Genomic DNA, 21,605 nt, shown 5'->3' on the forward strand with positions numbered 1-21,605 from the left:
ATTTGTGCAATTAAATAATTTGTCAAGAGTGTAGATATCTTATTTAGAGTTCATAAAACAAAACAGAACAACAAAAGGACCTGAGAAAACTTTTGAAGATATGTCTGCTATCTTGTCTGTGATGATAGTTTCATGGTTGTGTGCACACATCCAACCTCATCAAATTATACACATTAAATGTATGTACTTTTTTATATCTTGATAGCCTAATACAGCTTTTCAAAAATAAATAAGCTCAAATATGTGATAAGTTTTCTGGAGGAAATTTCAGTACTGTTAAAAAAGTTTCAAGTGTATGCATGCATTATAATATAGCAATTCCACTTCTATAAAATTATTCTAAAAATGTGAAGAATAAGCTGAAAACACTTAAAAATATTTATGTACTAAGAATTTCCATAGCTGTTATGTATAATCGTGCAAATAACGATGGAAACAATTTAATTCCTGACAATGAAAAGGTTAACAGATTGAACTATATCCAGAAGTGGAAGATTATTCAGTCACTGAAATTATGTTGTAAATTTGTACTTATTTTATACAGCATAAAGAACAACTTCCAGTAATAAAAAGATATAATATGATCACAAATTTGCTGAAAATAAATATGCATATATATTCAAAGATAACATTCTAGAAAGAATGGTCTAACCTTTCACAATAAATACACATGGCTATATAAATCCGAAGCTACTTACAGCAAGTTGGCAATAATTTACTTTTACAGTTGAATACAGTAGTTACCAAACATGCCTGGTCTCAGTCTCAGTCTTCCTCATAACTTTATTCCACTTATTTCCATTCCATTTTTATCCCCCACCCCTTTTCTCTTTTTTTCCTCCCTCTAGAGTCAAAGATGTATGGATTCTCCTCCTTTCCATGACTAATTCTACTATGAAACTTGCAATGCATCCTCTACCGACTCAACTGAAAATTAAGTAATACCTTGCTAACAGGCCAAGTGTTACATTTTCTGTCTGTTTTCTGACCACTTCAAGCTGAGCTGTGTGCAACTTTATATCATAGCATTTTGTAGAGGCCTCTAGTTTCCTACTGTATTTGAACTGTTTGCATGTATCAGAGGGCAGTAATTGGAAACTATATAGGGCAGATCATGGGTTTTCATGTTTATATTACCAACATTCAAGACAGTGTCCAACACCCAATTTTTGTTCAAAGAATACTGAATAAAAGTCTACTAAAATTCTTCCTTGAAAATATAACTGAGTGACTCAAAATCCTCTAAAATTTAATCAAACACATAATTTCTTGACTTTCCAAAATCTTGTCCAATTCATTTTTTAAAAGTGGTATTTGTCCTTGTTTTTAATTGCTCTCTATTTTTATTAAGGCAATGAATGTTTACAACAACATATGGTTTAGGGATATAATTTAACACTTCTTTAGATGCGTCAACATACAATGCCTACCACCAAAATACCAATAACCCTTCACCACTGAGTACCCTCTCCCCTCTGTTAAAATGGAAAGGTACCCTGCTGAATGGTAAAAATGTCTGCATATCACACATCTAAGAAGGGACATACTATCCAAGATCTACAATGAACTCATACAGCCCAATAAGAAAACAAATAACCCCAGTCAAAAAAATGGGAAGCAAAATAGACATTTCACCAAAGACATAAATATGGTGAATGGCATATAAAAAGTGATGTTTTCTTAATATAACTGAAAATTACTAAACCTAGAACATATACTGAGTAGTTGAATAATTACTGAGTACCTACTCTGTGCCCTGGGGAAATGAAGACGTCATGGTTTAGCAAAAAAGATAAGTATTGAACAAAGACATATCAATGAAATTTTAAGAGTAGGCACAATTTGACATGGAAATACTAAGAGATGAGTACAGTGTATCTTATTGGTAGACTTAAACTTATCTCAGGAATAACAAAAAGACTAGGTTAAAGAAAGAAATGCTATTTTAGGCCCTCATTTTCACTTAATCGTTACTAGTTGCAAGGTTTCTTTACTACCTGGCAAATGTTGACAAGTTTTAGCATAATGATGGCAGAAATCTCTAGCATTATGTCATGGCTTGAATTGAAGAAATTGACCATGATTCCTTGCTCTTGAATAGGCAAGGAACAGAAAAAAGCAGCACAAAGAAGCCAAACCTTGACTACAAGACCTTTATCAACTCACACAAATTTTACTTTGCCACTCACCATTCCACCTATCACCTTTACTTTCTTACAAAATCAAAATACATACATGGAAACCCTAACACCAGCCTAATTAAGATACCAACCTCCAAGCCCCAAATAAGGCCTATGAGTCCACTCCTTCAGTAGTTAATCATTTCTTCCTGTTATTTCTGTATATTATAAAAGCCTCTCTTGTTTAATTGATCATTCTATTAAAATACTTTTGCTCTCAGTCTCTGAGTGCCTTAAAAGCTGGCAAAGTGTCATTTATATCCTTTAGTTTCAGCACGTATCTAGAAATGATTACTTCATGAATAAATTATTTAATCTTTAATTTGAAGGTACAATGATACATGAAAATACTCTGACTACTCTATATTCTGAAACTGGCTATATATATTACTGAGTGAAATAAAACTGAAAATAAAATTATATGCAATTTTACTTGCTGGCAAAAAAATCTTAACTGTGTATTATGTATCTTGGTAAATTTTAATTTTTAAATTTTTATCTTGTTATTTGAAAAGTAAAATAACATGTTCAGAGATAGTAATTACTAAATATTATGATGAATTTGGCAAATTTAGCTAAATTTTAATTAAATCTGGTGTAAACAAAATAAAACCAATTAATTTGATCTTTATAAATGAACAAACACTTCCATTTTTTTTTTTTTTTGAGTTCTTGCCACACATTAGGCTTTATCTTATCTTCATAGCAACGACTCTATAGATACTATTATTCTCATTGAGTAAAAGAGATCAAACCACTGGCCTAATGTCAAATACCAACTATTTAACTATTTAAGTATTTGTGGTAATACTAGGATTTGGATCCAGATTTAACTGACCCCAGAAACCAACCTTTAAATCACTAGTATATCTGCTCAGAAATTGTCAAAATATAACAATTGGGTAACTATAAATCCAGTGAGCTATGAAGATTTTTTCTTAAGGGCAATATTTTTTAATTAAGACAAACACCATTAAAATTCAATACATTACTTTCCTTTTGCTTATTGTTTATGTGCCAGATAAATGTACCTACAAGCTGAAGTCCTCACATAACACTGCTGATACCTTTGAAACTGTAACTTTAAGTGAAATGACACATAACATAACCAACTTCATCAGAGGAGAGTTGATAAACAAGAATTGTGTCCCAATAGCATATGTAAAGTCACAAAAATATCACCATAGATAAGGTGATATGTTTCAACACAGAAACCCAAAGGATGTCCAATATGATCCAATAACTTGTATTCATCCATTCCTTCATTTTCCAGCCAATTTATTCAGGATTGAGGGCTGCTAGAGCCTCTGCATAGCTCAGGGGCAAGGTGGGAAGTGGCCAGGGCTGCTTTCTGCTGAAAGCAGAACACCCTTTCTCCTGGAGGCACACCCACTCACACTCACACTAGGACAGTAAGCTGGCATGCACATCTTTAAGATGTGGGAAGAAAAGAATATCCATAGAAAACCTACATAGGCAGTGGCCCTGGCAAAAATCAATTTCTGTTTTCCACCAATGGACACTGAATAAAACAATGTTATTCAAAGATCTGCTGTATCCATCATAGCTAAATGAATTATGTGACTATGACAAACATTCAAATTAAACATGTACGGTAGCAAATATTTGCATACAATGGTTTATTTTTCAGAAACTTTCATTGGTATCATAAAATATGTGCCAAAAATAAATATAAATTATGGAGGAAATTTTTCTCAAAGTAGCCACTTAATATTCATTACATGTAAAAGAATAAATTAAACTAGAAAATAAAAATTGGTTAGTTATGTAGTTACCCATAAGACAAAGTCTGTCTATTAGGAAGCCCACCTTAATAGGTACAGTAAATTAACTGCTATAATTTGAGGAATACAAATAAGACACCATGCCAACATACCCAACTATTTATGCTTAGTGCAAGTAACTATTTCTGTGGAAAACTTTTGTGTGAGAAAATGTTTTCCCAACTAGTGGGCTGTCTGTTTGTTTTCTGTAATGTCTCTTTTGCTGTACAGAAACTCTTTAACTTGATGTAGTCCCATCTATTTATCCTTGCCTTCACTATTGTTGGGTGCTCTGTTTTTAAAAATGTCGCTGAAGTATATGTCATGTACTGTTTGACCGATCTTTGCTTCTAGGTATTTTATGGTTTCCGTTCTTATGTCTAGGTCTTTGATCCACTTCGAGTTGATTTTTGTGACTGGAGTGAGGCAATGATCTAGTTTCATTTTTTTGCATGTAGCTTCCCAGTTTTCTGTGGAAAACTTTAATGTCCTGCACTGCAGGAAAATAAGTTACCAAGAGATCCTAAAAGTTAAATAAACAACAAAGTTTGCACAACCACATTTTATGGCACCAAGTACAATCTTTAACAGAGAAATAAGAAAGGGTGAGGAAGAACACACTGTGAACCTTCACTGTATCAAAGTGTATGCTATGAAAAAAACAAGTAATTTGCAATATACAAGTATGTACAGCCAGACATGTTAGCTAAGAGATCAAATGACAGTATCATGACTGCATTCCTAACAGTAGGATCTAACATCACAGATACACTTTTGTATATATTATATTTTATTATAACTTTTTGTCACAATTGAGTTTTCCTCACTGGCACTTTTATTAAAGCAAACTCTATTTAGAAAAATGGCTAATTACAGGCCATTTTTGAGATAAAATAATTTTCTGGTTTCTATTTTGAACTTAGTGATGTAGTCTTAAAAACAAATAAAAGATTCCTACAACCAGTCCATGTGTGAAAATCATGTCATCTCTTCCTCATTTTCTTTTATTGTCTCACTTACCTACTCCTCTCTCTTAGTTTTATGCCTAGAACAGCCTGAACTGGCACTTTAGTGCCCTAAAACCCAACAGAAAGCTTACTTACATGGAACATTTCTTCCAAGTAAATACCCAGACTGTTTTGCCAGATGTTCACTAACAAAATCAATTACTGTACAATATTTCTGTTCAGTCTTTCTGACAGCAGAATATTGGTATACACAAGAATTTTGACAAGTCAATGGGAATGGGTTAAAAAAATTGGTCTTTAAAAAAAAAAAAAAACAATGGAAGAATGGCTAAGCTGTTGTTTTTCTTTTCTTTTTCCTACCACAGATAGATCATTATACATGATGATTAAAGAATTTTAAGTGGATATCCTTTCTCTGTGATATTCTCAATACAGTAGACCAGCCATTTGCTTCCATCTCCACCTACCTGTAGGAAATAACAATGATCAAATAAAGCATCTGCATTTAAAAAATGCATGAGATGATACCGATAATTCCTCTGCTAGAAGACAGAATTCATTAGCATCTTTTTTGGTTTTGTTCCAACAGCAATGAGAACTTAGTAAGACTTTTCCCTCTATGATTTTGTTAGTTACTGGCATTACAGATATATATGCTGAAAATGCAGATATTATGAATGTACTCTAAAATTAGCAACTAAATATGTGACAGAAACTATTCCAGTATGTACTAGAATGCAAAAGGAAATGAATCATGACATTAGAGGAGGTGAAATATTGAATAAAGAGCACTAATACAAATGAACAAACTATATACACCTAATTTCTCTTCTGTATACTAAAAATACCCTTTCTCCCCCCCCCCCCAAATCACCAAAAGCTTACTGTTGGGATGAGGGGAAGGAGTAGGGAGAAAGAAAAGGAGGGAAGAGAGTGTGGAAAGAAAAAGGGGTAGGGGAAAAGAGAAAGAGTAAATATGTTAGAATAAGATGAAATTAGCTTCATTATTTTTTTAAACCTATGGGATAAATACACATACTCCAGAGAGTCAGTAAGCATTATCAATGTTGGTGTAACAGTGGCATTCTTTTATAAGAGACCCGTATTTTAAAATTGTGATCATTTCTGGACACTCAGGGAAATCTGGGCTCCTTTTAATCTGGTCTTCTCCGAAAACTGGCTTTCATCCTTGTTTCAGGCTGGAAAAAAGCAGGGCTGTTTGCATGGCACAGCCCCAAGCCCTTTAACTCAGAGATTCGTGCCATTTAGAAGCTCAGTTTTTACCACCTCCATCTGCTGCCATAGAAGAATTAGATCCCGATTGCCTAGGCCACTGAGAAAGGATATGTGTAGAATGCTTGTGTTTTACCCTAGTCCTCTGATGACATTTGAATGGAAAGGTCATGTTCTTTTCATTCAATAGATCATGCTAAGTGAAACTATGACATGATAAAAATAGGAGAAATCCAGAATATCCTATATATATATGGACAACTTGTATAATCAAATGCCAGAGAAAACCATTCAGCCAAAATATTTAGCGGAATTTAGGAGAGTTTAGCAATTTAGCATGTGTGAACAGTGTAACATATGTAGCAGCACAACCAGCTATCAGACCAAAGACTAGAAACAACTGTTAGACTCCAGGGCATAATTTGAATATCTTCACTAATGAAGCCAGAAAATAAATCACTCTGATCTATTTTGTAACAAATATATTACAAAAAGGTTAGGTGGAAGTGATTCAACTGGTCACAATAGAAAGGACGGGTAATTACTTAATTGAAGCTCTAGACAGATAACAAAGGGAGTTCCTCAATTCAGACATACTAATGTTTACCTTACACTAAAGAATGTTCATTCCCTCACTCCAAAGTTAGTTCAAAATTCCCCAGTCATGACACAGATCCACAACTGAATATTCTGAAGCTGACCTATCATCTCCTGCGGCTGCTTTGCAGCAAGATCAGTAAGCAACTCCCAGGTGGCGTTCACAAAGCTTCTGTCCAGGTGATCCTGCATCCTGCAGTCAGTGTGGACACTGTCCCGACAGCCTCCAGTAGGCTTCCAGGTCGTGTTGACTTTCACTAAGCTTCCTAATGACAGGGAGCAGCTGGCCTTCAATTTTCTGATCAGGAAACCTGGGAGGAAAGCCCAATGAGCATGACAGGTTCCAAAATAGGTTTTGGAGCCAGACACTGTGCGAAGCACCCACAGTGCCGCCTATCAGCAGACACAGAATTTCTAGTTTCTACCCAGGCAGCAATCCACTGCTGAATCTTATTTCAGAAACCTTGCTTCAACAGAATGAACCTCATATTTTATAATTTCACAAATAAACTCAGAAACTCCTAACATTCTTTATATTTTGCTAAAAATTAGCAAAAATATAGAAAAAAAAGGTAGACTTTCTTTTTCAGTAAGATGGCCAACAGGATATTGTACTTATCTATTTATGCATACACTTAGATATATAAATATGCATATAAACAAACGCATACAATACACACACATTAATCCAAATTGACATAAATATATATTTACATTTTTTTATGTTTTAAGATCACCTTCTCGTGTGTTCACTTTTAGATATATAAATCTAGAATAAGTGTACATGGTTGTTTTAATCCACTGACACACCTGAATAAAACTGATCACATTTTTAGACATGAGGTTTCTTGATCACTCAACACATCCACACTGAATGGTCAAGTACAGTTACTCTTCGAGCACCAGATTCTTCCATGTAAAGTTGATGACTGACTATATATTTTATATAGTATCTAGAAATAGTTTCAGCTATTTCACAACTTCAGCATTTGTGCAAACTAATTAAACAAGAAACACCACAAGCATTCCCCATGCTATAAATTTTCCTATAGGAAATACCTACAAATCCACAAAGGAAACATGGCTGTTAGATTTGTTCCATTACCCATCAGAATAAATAAAATAAAGTATCTTTTGATGTATTAGAGAAGGTTAGAAGCAACAGATTTTTTACATTAATCACTGCTTGCATGTTAAAAATAAGGTTTCAGACTGAAAATTATTCGTTGAGAAACTTTAATAAGAAGAAAGCAATTTTAATGAGCAATGAGTGAATTTAAGTAAAATAATTATACATGAGAACATTATTTATCTCACATTCTTTCCACTTTCTCCCCACTTTTTCCAGTTGAGTAGCCATTAGCAGCACTGAGAGGAATCAACTCAGTAAGTGACCACTGCTGTCTGATAATACTGGTTCCTCCTCTTCCTCTTGTCCTTGGGCCATTCTCACACAATAAGCTCTGTTCAATGTGATTTACATGCTTAACATCCTTGTCATCATAAGCTCCTAATGGACATGACTACGAGGATCCTCATCTTTCAGATAAACTACATCTAAAAGAATTATAACCACAGGGAAAAAAGGACATACTCCTGGCACTCATACCCGTATCTGCAGCCTTCTTTACTACTCACTATAAAATTTTATCTCTTCGCAAATTCCATGATCTCCTATGTATAAAATCTTGATGACCACTCCCTATGAATGAACACGCTGATGGTAATAATAAAACTACAAGTGTAGGGTCTTCACCCAACCTGTTGAAGAATCTGACTAGCCATGGAAGGCCTAAGCAAAGGCAGGCTTAACCATCACTAACAATTGCATGTGCAGTCTCATTCTCCAGTCATCCACTATAGAATCAAAAGCAGATTTGTATACACAATCTCTACTGGAAATCCCTTATTTATCCTATGAAAAATGACTCTATGGAGAGATGACATTTTCTTCCTTGTTGAGTTTAGTATTGTTTTTTTCTTAGATCAGTCAGGAATTTTAGTAGCCAATAAATCTCATCTTTAATGAGTATTCTATTGTAAGCTTCCATACAGTTTCTCCCTCATGTTCTCAACAAATCTAAAAGGAAAAGCTTTTAATATCTCATGATGAAAGATATGGAAATTGAATCAAAGATATGAAGCAAGAGTAGAACTGCTGTTCTAACCCAACAGGGCGGACTCCAGGGCCAGCTCTCTTCACCTCTATTAGTGAAACACACTTGGTGAACAATTAAATTCAAGGTCAATTTAAGATGTCTCATATGGGTACCCTTCTTATTGTTTCTATGAGCACAAAAAACTAATCTGAGCCTTCAGGAAGGGATTCTATATGTATGAGAATAAAGACCAAACTAATCAACTACAAGTTCAAACTATTTTCTCCAGAATCTACATCTTTGACAGTACAAGGGTTTTGTGGTGCCTTTCAGTGACCTGTGGAAAATCACCACCTTCTGTAAAGATAGGACTTCAGCACTGGCTATTCTCCACCACCATGCCACTCAACTGTCACAGAGTTCCAATACAGGAACTAAAGTTCTTCCCATAAAAACAATGAGATAGGATTTCCAAGGAGAGTATAATTTTGTCTTTTGAACGATATCCCAAAGTTAATATTTTTATATTTTAAATAAGTAGCCTGATCTGTGTTATACATGATATCTCTATTACTATAAAATTAGTTATGATTTCCAGATACTCATATTTTAGATAGCTACAGTATATGTACTTATACATATGTATATAAATTCTATACACATTGTTGATTCAAGCATGAGCGAATAATATTTGTGAATTTTTTAAGAAAGTATAATTTTAAGATTCCTTTTCATTGTGATCTCCAATATATTAGTTGGAAACTTTCATGTTACTCTTGTCATCTATAAAACAGAGATAATAAAAGTAATCTTAAAAGAACATCCACATCTAACATCCTTATGTTAGAGAATGTTTGCTGACTAGTAGTCTTGAAAGATAAAGAACACTCAAATCTGCTAAGTTCTGGTTTCTATTTTGCAAATTAGTTGTCCTAACTTTATCTTCTCTTAGAAGCAATCCTAAACTTATCTCAGGTGCTCTCTAAGAAAAAGCTACTTCAAAAAAAACTACTTCAGTTAATCATTTATCTACTAGAATTAGGTTCCTCTCACAAAAGCCTATTTTTAATTATGTTTGTAAACATGAGTATGAAAAGCCCATTAATTTGAGAAAAAATAAAACAACAGTGGTTGCTAATGGACTCCTACTCATTCTGAATATTAGAAGAATTTAACCACAAAAAACAAGCATCTGAAGGACTGATTACATTCTCTTATCTGGGTAAGTGCTCTCTTAAGCACTGAAAATAAAGTATTTCTTACAGGAAACAATCTCAACATACCTAGTCAATTGATATTAGAAGACTTCATAGAATAAAGAATGAGGAGCTGGTGTCACATTATAACATGACAGCAAGATTTTGAGGATGAATATTCAAAATATTTCATATGTAAGGAGTTAAATCCATGGATAGCATGTACTTCACAGAGTAGATTAGCTCATTTAATTTCATTTACCTACTTGTGTTTACTCTTCCTTTGCAAGAAAGTTGCTAGAAGTCATCTTGAAGTTATTGAAAATGATGTTGTCTAGGGTCCAAGGAAATTTTATTAGAATCCCACTACCCAGGTAAAGTGAATATAATCAAATATGCTGTGTTTGATAGAAGAAAGGAAAAATGGTGGGTGATGTCTAGGGGTAGATATCTGTAAAGAAAAAAGCCTGGAACTAGGTTTGATATGGTATCCTTGTGCTAGCTGACACCTAGAAGATGGGTATGTACGTGACCTGACAAGAAGTAACGCTGAATACTGTCATTACAATAGCAAAAGTACAGTCCAGCTTAGCCCTAGGAAACCAAAATCATACTCTAATCCTTCATAGAAAATCCTCGACAAACAACAGGTAATCAACAGCAATAGATGGCTATAATAAAGACCATAATGAAACATCTGTCAGCACCATCTAATAGCAAAAAACAATGTTGGGCTCTCCCTGGTGGTACAATGGGTTAAAGCACAGCACTATGAATTGATCCACAGTCACTGCAGCACGAGTTCAATTCCTGGCCAGGGAGGTGACCCACAAGGTACAGAAGACCTCTCCTGTCCTGCCTGATGCTCCTCTCAGCAATGTAATTCCATCAACTTGCCTGTTCTGCTCCCCACTCTGTCTCTGATGAATCCTCTTACACTCCTGCACCTCTGGCCTGTGCCCAGTTCTTGTATACATAAATAAATAAATCTTAAAAAAAAAAAAGCAATACTGCAGACTGATGGGACTAAATTTATTTGAATTTAAGCAGATCTGTCCTTTTCTACTTTCTACTGCATCATCAGAGTTCTTAAATACCACTAAAGGAGATGATACCATATTTGCATAGGTTAAGTTAATATAGTAGGTGGAGACTCATAATTTTTCCAAACCTGCACAAAATTTCACCATATTTTTATGCCATATTTGTGGGGGGAAATCAATCAAATGCCGAATGAGGCTTAGTCTTAATTTTCTATACAGCGTATACAGAGTTATAATATCTGTATCTGTCAATGTCTAACAATTTTTAAATCTAAGGAGTCATCACATTAGTTTATAAAGGATATCTTAATTCATGTATAGTTATTGTAATAAAAATTATAGAATGTTCAAACCATTACTTACAACTTGAACCTTCAAGAATTTGAGTAAATCAATAGAAAATGCAAAGGCTATATGGAGACTTCTGTTTAGAAAGTTCTGACCTTCCTTTACAGGAGATAAAGAACCAAGAGCACGTATAATCATGGAATATCCATGAACACCTACTCTAACCACAAAGTCCTTGTCTTGAGCTAAAGTTTTCCTATTTTCTCATTTGATATATTAGTCTAAAAGCTGCTGTGGAGCAGATGGGTGTTTAACTTTGTATACTTTTTCTTTAGCCTTTTATCAAAAATCACACACCAATTTGGTAAACTTTTGCTACAGAAATGGTCATTAGTAGATTCACATAGCAATAGGTCTTGAGTTCATATCATATTCAAAGTTTCCAGTACAATAACCAAGACAAGCAGTGTTCCTAATCTAGTAGAGGCACTCTAATGAGCAAGTAAATACATGAGCTGTAGGATCAACTAAAACAATTAAGAAGAAAACCAACAGGATACTATGAATCATGGAGTGAATGTGGGAACACTGTGAAAAAATGTCGTCAAAGCCAATAACCAAATAGCATGCAAAGAGTAGAGCCACTAATACTCTAGGCAGAAAGGTCAGTGCAAAAGCCACATAATGAGAAAGTACTTTGTTCAAAAACCTTAAAGAGAGATTATCTACATGGCTAGAACAGAATGAGAGAAAGAGTGGCAGGAGCCACATCTGGTGGTCCACCTTAGAATTCAGTACTGTGAATGCACTGAAAAGTCCCTGAAAGGTTTTAGGAAGGCCAGTGATAAATATGGATGCACTGTTCAGAAGAACACTGTCATACCCTTGAATAGTGTCACCAATCTGGACTAGTAATATAATACCTGATAATGGATATAAAAAAATCTATAAAATGGCAAGTGCTGGCCCTCCATGGAGACACAATCGATTAAGTCACAGCACAATAAGCTACCATAGCCACTGTGGCATGTGTTCGATCCCCAGCCAGGGAGCTGACCCACATGGCTGACCCACCTGCTGCTCCCCTCAGCAGTGTACTTCATCAGTCTGCCTGTTCTGCTCCCCACTCTGTCTCGGGTGAACCCTCTCAACACCCTCCACAGCTCTGGCCTATACCTCAGTTTTGTATACACAAATAAATAAATATTTTTTTAAAAAATGGCAAGTGCTAGAAAAAAGTTAAGGAACTTTATGCAACAATATTCTGGGTTTTTTTTTTTTCCCTCCAAAAGCAAGGTGAAAAACATTGCATCAGTTCATAGTGACATAAAAACATATTGAAATTGCAAAAGAGACCAGGATAAGAATTATGAATGTCACATTGCTTTTCATTTTTAACACCAAACACTTTTACCAGGGATAATTAGAAAGTAACAAGTACATGCAAGGTGTTACTTACTTGTTATGTGAAAATACTGCAGTTTGCACACATTTCACATTTCAGAGATAGCAAAAACTAAGAGAGTCTGATCTTCACTGAGATAGCATGATGTACAACCTCTACACTGAGCCTAGCAATGCAGTTTAACCAAGTAGCTGGCAAGAGTTTCAAAGGAGGAAATCTAATTTTATTTTGGAGGGACTCATTTTCTTTTATTATAGAAACAAAATCAAAATGGCACAAATCACAGAAAGTATGGACACAACATTAATGCCTGAAAGTCTGTATGGTTAAAACAATACCAATACCCACATTACTAGTCATATACCTATCTATTAATGTGAGTTAACTGAAATTATTAGCATAAAATCAAGCTTCAGCAATAGTCATTAAAACACAAGATATACATGGAAAATGGAATGCGAAGGCAAAAAAAAAAATGTGTTGTGTGTTGTATAAATGACATACTTGTTTGATTGGCATTATGATAGTTACAGCCAGCAAATATGTTATAAGATACTTTTGAGTCTAAAAATGCTGTCTGAAACTTATGAAGTTGTACATTTTGTAAAATACTGCCTTCCTAAACTGAAGTTAAAAAAAAAGTATAAAATTAACTACAGGCGGCAAAATGTGAAAGGCAAGCAGGAGAATTCATGTTGTTTCAGTCATATTCTTAAGAAGAGTATGCCTTGCTTCAAAACTGAAAGTATACATTTTGATTAGTACTCAACAGCTATAAGGATGTGTGAAAACACAAACATTAGGAAAATGTGATGCATGTAACCATAGCACCATGTAAAAATAGTTATCGCAATACAAAATCAAGTCACTCCCATAGAATACTTGTTCTCATCTTGAATTCACATCCAATCCAGGAGATGTACTGTCAGTTAGGCCCAAACATGAACATATAACCACTTTATTTTTTTAATTCCCTCAAAAATTATATGGATTAGCCTTCAAATGGCCAACAATCTTACTTTCGAGGTGGGCCTTACTTTCCATTCATTCCTGTCGTGGTAAGCGAATTCTGAATGTGAATATGTTCCAATAGAACATCCTGCCTCACTGCAGGGGAGCACAGTGGCTCACGTACATATGCGTTCTCACATGTGTCACTGGCATGGCCAGAAGGCCAGGTAGCCAAGCTTTGTGGGTTATCTATTGACTTGTGGGCTGGCAACAATGAGAAGCTGTGATGAAGTATGGACAAAAATTTTTCTTTGTGTAGCCTATCAAATTTAAATTAATCCTTGTGCCTGACTATGCTTTCTCAATAATTATATGAAGTTTCCTAATACAATTTGATGAAACCAGTCACCTTTAGTAAGACTGATAGAGAACCTTGAATCTAAGTTCCCAAAATATGAGGTCTAGTGTGACCAAAGTAGATTTAATGCCAACCAAGAACAGCAGTTCCCCAAATCTAGACTATTTTTCACACCTATTCAAAGATCTTTGAGGAACTGCTCTTGAAAAACATTTTCTCAAAGAAATACATCATACTGAGATGACTTAAATAGCATGAACATTTAATGAAGAACTAGAAAAACCTCTCCAAGTATATATCTTTCAAATAAATATTTTAACTCTTTGATAAATTAGATGCTATTAGAAAAGATTATCTGACATACAATATGATAAACATAATTAGAAAACATTGACAATAAAATCACAGAACACTGGGTCAAATGAAAATATACAAACTGGTGAGTTCTCTCACCTTAGACAAGTCTGTCATTCAAATGGACTACATGAGTATCTGACATACAGTTCTATATAGTTGTGACAGGGGAAGGAAAAGCACTTTTAACACAAGGTTGTTATTCAAATGACCCACCTTGCTGTGCAAGGGGCAGATAATAAGATTAAATTTTAAGTTCATAGCTAGTAGAGTTAACACAGCAAAATATATTACTGTTACCATCCACAGAGCACTAGTAGGCACTTCATAAATACAAAAAAATGCATGTAATTGTGCTAAAATATTGTATCATTAAAATTATGAAAATTTGAAATTTAAATGAGTTATTTCTTCAAATAAAATAATATGCTATAAATTGATATATATATAATATGTTATAAATGATAATATAAATATTATCAGATGGCTTCACTTATATATGTGGAATATAGAGGAACCAAACCAAAGGTCTAGAAAAAGGAAAAAACAGCAAGCTGATCTGAGTTATATGACAGGGTAGGGGAAGTAAGATGGGTCAAAACAGGAGGAAAAAACATGAAGGACTGTGGTAATTCTAACAGATACTATGGTGGTGGAAATACCACAGAGACTACTCCCAGGGGAGAAATGAAAAACTCTACAAAAATGAACAATGATATAACCAAAAAAAAAAAAAAGATTTTCAAGGAAAATTGTGGGCTTATCTCCCATATGTAACTAAAAAATCTATCTACAGCAGCTAAAAGATAAGTAACAGCAGTACTGAGTCAGTCTTCCTCAACTCCTCCAAAATCATCTAAACTCTTAATTCCCAGTTACACACGAGGAGGAGCCAACACGGAGCAGGTAGGCAGAAGAACCAGAGAGTCTGCCAGTTACCCATATACCTTAAAGACAAGCATCACATCCTATTCACATATCCCCCCACAGTGTTTCACAGTTTTTCAAATACATACACAAATAGAAAGAATTTTACAGTGAACACCAAGATACATACCACTGACTCTACAATTAATGTTTCCTTTATCATATTTACATTGTGTAAAATTTCTGTTCTTAATCTCACTTTGGAAATTATAAAAGCCTGTGTCAGTTGATGTAATGAGAATTTTCCTCATGTTCAATGTTCCTTTCTCTCCTCCTGAAAAGGGAACTATAACTCACACTAATATTCAGAATTTAGAAAGTAAAATTTATTGTAAATATATAGTGAAATTGGATGGTAGATAAACCTTTTGATGGTGGGTACAGTAGGGGATATATATATCTATGAAGGTTTGTACTCCTAAAGCATTTATAGTGTTATGAACCAATGCTATCAATGTGAAAAAAAGGGGGGGGGGAAGTACCATGAACTACAAATAACTTCTTATTTTCAATATGCCACTGTCAAAAAGTATTCTGATTTATCCAACTTGTCATCCTAAAAGAATACTAGAATATTTCTCTTGTGATTGGCTATTGGGCTGAGCTACAGTCATATATCACTGGCCTTGTAGATATATTTAAGTTGAAATATCCTGAGTGCTTGCAATCCTCTGACTGTCTTCAGAAACAGGCAGGCTGAGCCTAGACCTCAGATGAACCACTAACACCAAGTCCCAGGTAAGTCAAGAGACAATGCTAATTCCCAGGGGAATACTACCCTAAGGCTAGAGTGGAGAATGGAGGACTGGTTGATTAGTTAGACTTCTGTATCGTGTGTGTGCGCATGCACACGCTCATGTCTGTATTTGTTTCAAGTAAGAAAGACCTTCACCTTCTGGAGAGACTTTAGTTAAAGCACTGAAAATATTTGTTAGGCAAGAAAGAAGTCTAAAATGGGCTGCTGTGATTGGAGTTCACCTGGATGTCATTCAACACCAAACCTCTGGGGTCTCAAAGAGTTAAGTGATGACAAGTGACTGAAGCGATCCTTCAGTTCATATTCTGATCTTTGCTAACAGAGGGAAGGCCACATTCAACTCCTTAGTTTACCTCCAATAACTATCACTTATTGACTGGTTTCTAGGTGTGAAGCACTGTTCCAAATGTGTTAGACATAAGCATTTTCCTATCCTCCATTTTAAGAAATAACACAAACAAGAAGAATAGGAGAGCACAGAAGGTGAACAAGGTGACAAAGTGCAGGGTCAAGGATGAAACGCAACCATCTTACTCTAGATCTTTTGCTCTTTACTATCTACAACACTGTTTCTTGCTGAATTATTCTAAAGGCATCGCTAGCTTGACAGACTAGGCCCTGGGTGAAATGGTGCTTACTGGGTGGTATTTCTGCTTAAGGTAGCATCATGGATATTACAAGTCTTTTACTCATTGCATTGTCCATTTATATTAGCTTCCCTTAAGAGGGCTCTCTGTTTAGGCAGGCTTGCTAGCAACACAACTAACTTCATTAGTATCTTCAGGCTGACTCAACGAAGCACTGGTTCCAGATTAGAGATTACAGACTTAGCCTGTGGATGTAAGACTCCACAGTTTCTCAGATACACTTTTAGGAGAGTTTGGTAGAGCTGACACATGTCCTTATTTTCGTAATGAAGCTTTGGTTACCCACAGTTGTGACAATGTGCCCATTATTTTTGGTCTTCTACCTCCTGTCTCTCTTCCTGACTCCCTTTCCAGTATGTCCTGAAATCATCAGCCAAGTAAACCATTTGCACATGAGTCATTGTTCCAGGGTCTGCTCTGGAGAAATCTGAATTAAGATATTCTATATAGAGAGTTTAATAAAGTATGGTGTCCATTTTATTGTTATTTTGTGCATCTAGTTTCTAAAGCAAAGAACCTTAAAGAAAATGGATTTGAGTGCAAGAACTTAACATAATAATCCAACCCAAATCACAACCACAGCAGAAACAAATGTCCCATAACTGTGTGTGTGTGTGTGTGTGTGTGTGTGTGTGTAAGTGAGTTGGGTAGAGGTAGGATAAGAACAGAAGTGCTGGAAGCTCCTATACCAACTACTTGAAACAACTTCTGCTGTAGAGGCCAGAAACAATGGGTGGACAGTGGGCGGTGGCTCCAGCTGTCCTATGTGTGGGTCATGTGTCAATTAGTGTTTGTAAGTCAGGACCAGCCAAACTGTACAACTGTTGATATTTACCAATTGTCTGGGAAAACGCTTAGAATATCCAAGAATAAACCAGGAATGAATAAAAGGACAGAATTCTTGAAAAGTTTAAACTCCAAACAGCTGCTTTAGCAGAGTCCAACACTAGCTGATTGAAACAACATACCATACTGTATTAAAACTCTCTATATAGAATATCTTGATTCAGATTTCTCCAGAGCAGACCCTGAAACAATGATTCAAGTGCAAATAGTTTACTTGGCTGATGATTTCAGGAAATACTAGAAAGGGAGTCAGGAAGAGAGACAGGAAGTAGAAGATCAAAAATAATAGGCACATTATCACAACAGTGAGTAACCAAAGCTTAATGCCACGGAGGAGCTCTCTGCCATGTCTCTAGCACAGTGCTTCACGAATATGACTGTACATGAAAATCTTGTGGGGATCTTATTCCAACACATGACTCGTAGGGCCAGAGACTATTTCTTCTAAGCACCCAGATGACATGCTGCTGCTGCTCCTCAGAACATAGTTTTTTAAAAGATTTATTCATTTTTGCATACAGAATTGAGGTACAAGCTAGAGGTGCAGGGGTGGTGAGAAGATTCACCAGAGAAACTGTGGGCAACAGAATACGCAAGTTGGCAAGGTACACTGCTGAGAGGTGCAACAGGCAAGACAGGAGAGGTTTGCTGCACCATGTGGATCACCTCCTTGGCTGGGGATAGAACTAATGCTGAAGTGGCTGCAAATAGTTTCGCAGTACTGCATTTTAACCCACTGCACCATCGGGGAAAGCCCTCCTTTGGACGCATTTTGAAGGTCGAATATTTTGATAGTTTTCTGCATCTCACTCAGATTCTTTACATCTACATACAAAATTGACAAAATTGACAATTTCTTTGTGTCTAGTGGTTCTGAAACATAGCATTAAACCTGCTTTATTCCATGTAGCTCTCATTGTAGGCACTGTGTATTTCTAAATATCATCAGTCTTGGAGACATTTGGTCAATCCCCATATAAGGAAAGAGAAAAAAGATCTGTGTACTTTGTCCTACTGCTATTAAATCAGATGGCCTTTTTATCAGCAAGTAGCTGCTATCTCTCTTTCTCTGCTTGCACATCTTATTCCTACTTCCTGCTCCACTCTAATGCAGACTCATATTCTTATTTTGTGATAAGTGTCTAATATTTGATGCTTGGAAATGAGCAGTAATCTATTTTCCTGATTTTGGCATTTAGTACTATCTAGTGTACATCTGTAGGCATTCACTGGTTCTTAACCTCTTGTCTACCTCAAGGTTGCTTTCTGGAATTTCAGTCCATCTGGTTATGCTCACCTTGCACTTCAAGAAAGCCCATGGGACATTATTTTAAAAGGATTTACTATGTTCAGATATATATATATATATATTTGTAGTCAAATGGAGATAAGCCCTAGTTGCTTTAGAAACATGATTCAAAAGAAAACCTGACAATATGATTGACTCTTCAAAAAAGACCAACAAATATTATAGTATTTGCTTTTTGCATTATAATAAATATCCACATGTTGGATATAACATAAAAATATAATATGTGTATATAGAAAAACAAGAGTAATAGGTACTTCAGTATTTAACGTCTGCATTGGGTATGAGCATATTTTTTCAATATATTTTAGAAGAAAAAAATTAGTCCTAACTTTATGAAGTGATGAAAGTCAGGAAAATAAGATAATATTAAGATAAAAATAATTAAAATATTAAATCTTATATTAGTAATCATCACTGAGATGTTAATTAATGACAACTAATAATTAATATCAAGTTACATTTAATTCACCTTCAAAATGTTCAAAATATTTATCACACAACTCAAGGACCTATATTTTGAACCTATTTATTTTGTCCATAGGAAAACTATGTAATCACATACTGTTAACATCTTAAGTCAACAAATCAGGTAAAAGAACATGATCTAGTTTAGAGCAAAGTAGTGAAACCATGAAACATGAAAAATGGTATTCCCCTTATCTCTTTCCAATTCTGTCTGTTAACCCAAGTTCTTCTACATGTAATGTGTGTGTGTTGTTGGGAGCAAATAGGTTCTAAGTCAATATGAGCACCACCTACAATATGCTAAAGAAAGCTTTAAAGAAAATTTGATCCTAATTCAGAACTGAACAAAGAATTCACCTTATCTCATTCGCCCTTACAGAACTTCAAGTGAGATGATAAAAAGAGCTAAGTGCTGTATTATTTTACAAACAATGACAGTTGACAGTCCAAGGGAGAAACTTGGGGTGCTCCTCGTTGGCAACGCAGTATGCTACATATAGTATTATTTTCTTCTGTGAGCTTGACATTTCATATTTCTGTTCAAGAATTATATTATAAAAATGTAGGATGGGTGCTCATTGTATCTCAGAAATTAAAAGACTGAATAACCAGTAACTAGATAAATAGACCCTTTTGCTGAATGGCCAAATACAATCCATTCACATTAGCATGTGTGTTTCAGGATCAGATGATTAATAAATCATGTGGTTTTGCTTCAGAAACTTTATACTCCCTCATGGTCCCTTTAACATGTCCCTACTAACCAAAAAAAAAAAAAAAAAAAGTCAGACAGATTTATAAAAATATAGCCCTATTTAATGAGTCCACTCTTCCACATCATAGAACAAAAAGGCTGATAGTATCCTAAGCCTTCTCTTCTTTATTAACTTTTCAATTCTTCTCTAAAGAAGACAGATCTTTAACAAGTTTCTGATACAAGTAAATTCAAGTAGTCCTTCACCACTATGAGAACAATTCCAATAGACTTCTTGAACCTTATGTGATGCTCTTTTATCATCCCCACAACAAAATGCAAAAAATATCTAAAAGAATAAGCTTACCAAAAAAAAAAAGTAAGATTAATTCAGCTATCTTTAATTTTTAAAATGCTGGTACAATCACAGTGGGAAAGTTTTCCATAAAATTGTTAGATACCTAACATTGTTTTACAGCAAAATGTGCATCTGCATCACCATTTTGTTTGATGTAATTTGTAACTAAAAAAAAGGACAAAAACTTGTCTAGGTGGACAGACATTGGGGAAGAGCTCATTGCTCCTTGCAGGTGATGCTTCTTCTCAGCCCTGACTAAAACTTTAAGTCCACAGAGGCAACCCTTAAAAAAGTAAGCTTCCCCATAGTAATCAAAACTGTATGGTACTGGAACAAGAACAGACACACAGACCAGTGGATTAGAATAGAAAACACAGATATAAATCCTCAGGTTTATGGGCAGCTAATCTTTGACAAAGAAGCAAAGAAGATATAATGAAACAAAGTTTGTTCAACAAATGGTGCTCGGGAAACTGGGAAACTACATGCAAAAAAAATGAAACTAGATCACTACCTTGCACAATCCACAAAAATTAGCTCAAAGTGCATTAAAAACCTAGACATAACGAACGGAAATCATAAAACACCTGGAAGCAAAGATGGGTGAAATACTACAAGACATACACTTCAGTAACATCTTTGAAGATACTGCACCCAGTGCAACAATAATGAAGGCAAGGATTAATAGATGTGACTACACCAAGTTAAAAGAGCTTCTGTATGGCAAAAGAGACATTACAAACAAACAAGCATCCCACTGATTGGGAAAAATTTTCTCACACAAAAAATAGTGATAAAGGATTGATCACAAAGATATAAAAAGAACTGATGAAACTAAAAAAAAAAAAAAAATAACAAAACAAAATGGACAAAAGAACTAAAAAGACACTTCTCCAAAGAGGAAATGCAGATGACAAACAAGCATCCCACTGATTGGGAAAAATTTTCTCACACAAAAAATAGTGATAAAGGATTGATCACAAAGATATACAAAGAACTGATGAAACTAAAAAAATAAAAAAATAAATAAATAAAGCATTGGCTTTTGGATGGAAAGACATCAAGAACAAAACAAGTAATGCCTCAGTAAGGAAGACACACCAAAGTTACAGTGGGGAAGTTTACTTTTCTTCACTAGAAAAA

At 34.9% G+C, this 21,605-nt stretch overlaps 1 protein-coding gene across 1 annotated transcript in view; it reads right to left on the reverse strand.

The window, feature by feature from the left end:
* Positions 1-8,369, reverse strand: part of LOC105854735 (lysine-rich nucleolar protein 1-like) — a 31,762-nt gene extending 23,393 nt beyond the window's left edge. The window contains 4 exon segments of the mRNA XM_012735146.1: positions 4,985-5,040; positions 5,461-5,588; positions 6,867-7,073; positions 8,357-8,369. Of these exon segments, the coding sequence (XP_012590600.1) occupies positions 4,985-5,040; positions 5,461-5,588; positions 6,867-7,073; positions 8,357-8,369 (404 nt within the window).
* Between the last annotated feature and the right edge of the window lie 13,236 nt (positions 8,370-21,605).

The sequence above is a fragment of the Condylura cristata genome, unplaced genomic scaffold (genome assembly GCF_000260355.1).
Source record: "Condylura cristata isolate star-nosed mole 26May11 unplaced genomic scaffold, ConCri1.0 scaffold00004, whole genome shotgun sequence".
NCBI lineage: Eukaryota > Metazoa > Chordata > Mammalia > Eulipotyphla > Talpidae > Condylura > Condylura cristata.